This window comes from Theropithecus gelada, chromosome 9, assembly GCF_003255815.1.
Source record: "Theropithecus gelada isolate Dixy chromosome 9, Tgel_1.0, whole genome shotgun sequence".
Taxonomy (NCBI): Eukaryota; Metazoa; Chordata; class Mammalia; order Primates; family Cercopithecidae; genus Theropithecus; species Theropithecus gelada.
The window spans coordinates 41,517,536-41,521,435 of NC_037677.1; the positions used below are offsets into that span (position 1 = coordinate 41,517,536).

Consider the following 3,900-nt stretch of genomic DNA (forward strand, 5'->3'; position numbering starts at 1 on the left):
ATACACTTTTAATCTTAATGTGCATGGAATATAAAGAAAATATAGAGTAATTTATGATTAGTTTATTCAACATCTCTTGCTCTCCTACATAAATAAAATTAATTAAGAGTTCTATGTTAAAAATGCATATTATTTTTATTCTTTAAATATTATATTCTTTTTTGTTCTAAAAGAGATTTAAAATTTGTTGAAAAATATATAATAATCAACAAGACATGTTTAAAGTATTACTCAAAAAGGAAACAAAAGGCATATGGAATAACAGATATTACACTGTTTAACCTAGTCTGAGATTTTAGTATTAAAATTATTTTTAGTGATACTGACCATATATTATAAGTAGGAATATTTATGTCTAATAAATCTGTAAACTTTTTTAAATAAAATTTAATGTCACTGTAATCAGCTCTAAATGATCTGTCCTCATTGAGGAGGAATTTTCACTGTGTGATATTTTTAAAAAATAATTTTCAACTCATAATGTACCAAATAGCTTCCAATATTCTTTTCCATAACAGTCGTCAAAGCTACTAAAAACAGAAACTTTCTAACTAGAACATATTTTTTCTCATGATTTTTCAAGTGTGTATGTCATTTGGAAGAGGTTGGAGTAATAAATACCTGAGAACTAGAAAGAAAAAAATTCAGGAATATAGAAATTTTATTGGAATAATAAACCAGTATAGGAAAAAGTAGATCTCAAAGTGAATTCTATTTTCTAACAAAATGAATGTTAAGATAAATATGTTTAATGGCAGATTGACTTTAAATCAAGAAGAAGAGAAGAGAAGAAATGTCGATATATTAAATAAAAAAATCAGGGAAGAATTTAGAAGACTCAAAGAGCAACATAGGAATGAGTTAGAAGTGAAACAACTTTCACAGGCTCTCAGAATACAAGATATGGAATTGAAGAGTGTAACAAGTAATTTGAATCAGGTGAATCAATTTCTGGCAAAAAATTTATATTTCTAACTTTATTTCATCAGTATTACTTTTAATATCCCTTTGATTTAGTATGTATTATTCAGGTCCTGAAGGAAAATATTGTCTATTAACTATGACATTTGTAGCTACAGTTATTTATTATAAATTATGGCATCCAAATAGTATCTTATTTCAGTACAAAGAGCTTTTGAAAATAATGATAATCCCTACCATATACTTAGTGATAATTTATTGGTAAGAATTTTGTTCCTAGCAACATAGTTTAGTGTATTTTTCCAAGTTAACATTTAATACTGACTCAAACGTTATCAAGAAGAGGCAAAAGTTATTGTCATATTAAATAAGCTCATAGTATTCTAAGTAGGGCTCTCTAGATTGTATCTTCTTTACCACTTTTGTTTTGAAATAGAAGACTTCTTTTGTATTTACATATTTGCCCAGTAGAATTAACTGAGATTTGGTAAAGAAGTCCTGGATGTAGACTCAGAAGGCTTGGAGAAAATCCTACAACTTGTTTATATTTTTAATCTTTTCCTTGCCGAATTGTGAAAACTAAAAGTGCTTGTTACAATGTCTCAACTTATCAAATATTCATAAACATATTTCTTAAAATTAACTATGTTTTTTTTAAAAATAAAATATCTAGAGAATATTCTCAGGAAAAAGGAACTGAAAAAGCTTCCAGAAATTGTATCTGTCTAAATATATGCAGCACTAAGGCTCTTAGTATGGGATCTTGTATAAGTTAGACATCAGAGTGTAAACCCAATTTTCATATGTAGTCAAACTGATTAATCTTTTATTTTATACTTTTGAGCTTGTTGTAATTCAGGGAAAGTTTTTTTTTTTCCAATTCTGAGGCTCTTAAAAATTCTCTAGTCATTTCTTTTTTACTGTCATGAATTCATTGTCTCCAAATAAATGTTTGAACTTTGGGGAATTCATGCTGTATAGTATTTGAGGTTTTGATTCAATGGTTCTTCAATCAATACCTATTTATAAAAGCCCTTTCATTATATGAAGGTACAAGTTATTCTTTAATTTCAGAGGAACTATGATATACCATTTTATTGAGTGCTAGCTAAAAGTTTTTTATTTTATTTAGGTTTCTCACCCTCGTGAAAATGACAATGATCTCTTTCATGAAAATTGCATGTTGAAAAAGGAAATTGCAATGCTAAAACTGGAAATAGACACACTAAAACATCAACACCAGGAGAAGGAAAATAAATACTTTGAGGACATTAAGATTTTACAAGAAAAGAATGCTGACCTTCAAATGACCCTAAAACTGAAAGAGAAAACATTAACAAAAAGGGCATCTCAGTATAGTGGGCAGCTTAAAGTTCTGATAGCAGAGAACACAATGCTGACTTCTAAATTGAAGGAAAAACAAGACAAAGAAATACTGGAGACAGAAATTGAATCATACCGTCCTAGACTGGACGACCATGATCTGCTTTGCAAGACCATGATCAAAGTGTGACATCAAGAAAAAAACAAGAACTTGCTTTCCACAGTGCAGGAGATACTCATTTGCAAGGAAAAATGAATGTTGATGTGTGTAATACAATATATAACAATGAGATGCTCCATCAACCACTTTGTGAAGCTCAAAGGAAATCCAAAAGCCTAAAATTTAATCTCAATTATGCAGGAGATGCTCTAAGAGAAAATACATTGGTTTCAGAACATGCACAAAGAGATTGTCGTGAAACACAGTGTCAAATGAAGAAAGCTGAACACATGTATCAAAACAAACAAGATAATCTGGACAAACACACTGAACAGCAGCAGTCTCTGGAGCAGAAATTATTTCAACTACAAAGCAAAAATCTGTGGCTTCGACAGCAATTAGTTCATGCACGTAAGAAAGCTAACAAAAGCAAGATAACAATTAATATTCATTTTCTTGAGATGAAAATGCAACATCATCTCCTAAAAGAGAAAAATGAGGAGGATTTAATTACGGTAACCATTTAAAAGAATGTACAGATCAATGTGAAAAAGAGAAAGCAGAAACAGAAGTAAGTATCAAAAAATGTAAATACTTTTCAACCTTCCTGAAAGAAAATGGCCTTGGCTAAATGCTGAATCTAGTTGCATATATATATATGTATAAATAGATGATAAATGTACTTACTGTATCAGCTTAGAAACATGCCTCATTTCCACCAAATGAAAGTGAAAGCTGAGAGACGTTTTACTTTGAGTAAAGTCATTGTGTCACTGATGAACTTTTAAGAGTTTAAGTTAAAGATTTTTAATAGATTAACATTAATCACATTGGTTTATACTGCTGAAATAAAGGTTTTAATGTTTCTTTGTGGCCACATTTTATGACCACAATGAAACAGATAAATGGGAATGCCCATATCAGCAATTAGTATTTTGAAATTAAGATTCAATTCAGCAATTTACTTTGACAGTTAATTCTAAATTTTCCAGAGGAATTGAAGTGTATTTGAAGTGTATTTTGAAGTGTACATTTCTGCGTCTTGTAATAATACTTTTTAGTACCTTTTTATATATTTTAGTTGGTAGAACTTTATTTTCATTTATGTCAATTTGACTTAATCTGAACATATTTGAATCTCGAATTATGTATTGTTATAACCTCTCAATTTTTTAAAGGCATCTGTGTTTTGTTAAATAATACCTTAGGACAAATGTAGTGAATTTTAGCAATATCAAATTTGATTTAATCACCCCGCTGGTATTTATAATTTATTTTGAATATTGTTACAAATAATTTGCTCATAATTTCGATTTCAAGGCTCAGAGATGTGAATAGAACTTTGTCCCAGAGAAAGATCATTGTGGCTATCTGTGATTTATTAGCTTTGCATTGGATCCCCATTTTTCAACTCATGAGAGGTGGCAGCGTTCATGTATAGTACAAAAGAAGTGAGTAGAGGAGAGAAACATAGCAGCTGAAGTCAGAAGGGATGT

At 29.6% G+C, this 3,900-nt stretch overlaps 1 protein-coding gene across 1 annotated transcript; it reads left to right on the top strand.

The window, feature by feature from the left end:
* The first annotated feature begins 756 nt into the window (after positions 1-756).
* LOC112631101 (ankyrin repeat domain-containing protein 30B-like) lies at positions 757-3,295 on the top strand. The gene is made up of 2 exons (XM_025395587.1): positions 757-939; positions 2,054-3,295. Exons 1-2 carry the CDS (start codon positions 904-906, stop codon positions 2,432-2,434), a joined length of 417 nt encoding a protein of 138 aa, XP_025251372.1. The 5' UTR covers positions 757-903; the 3' UTR covers positions 2,435-3,295.
* Positions 3,296-3,900: the final 605 nt, after the last annotated feature.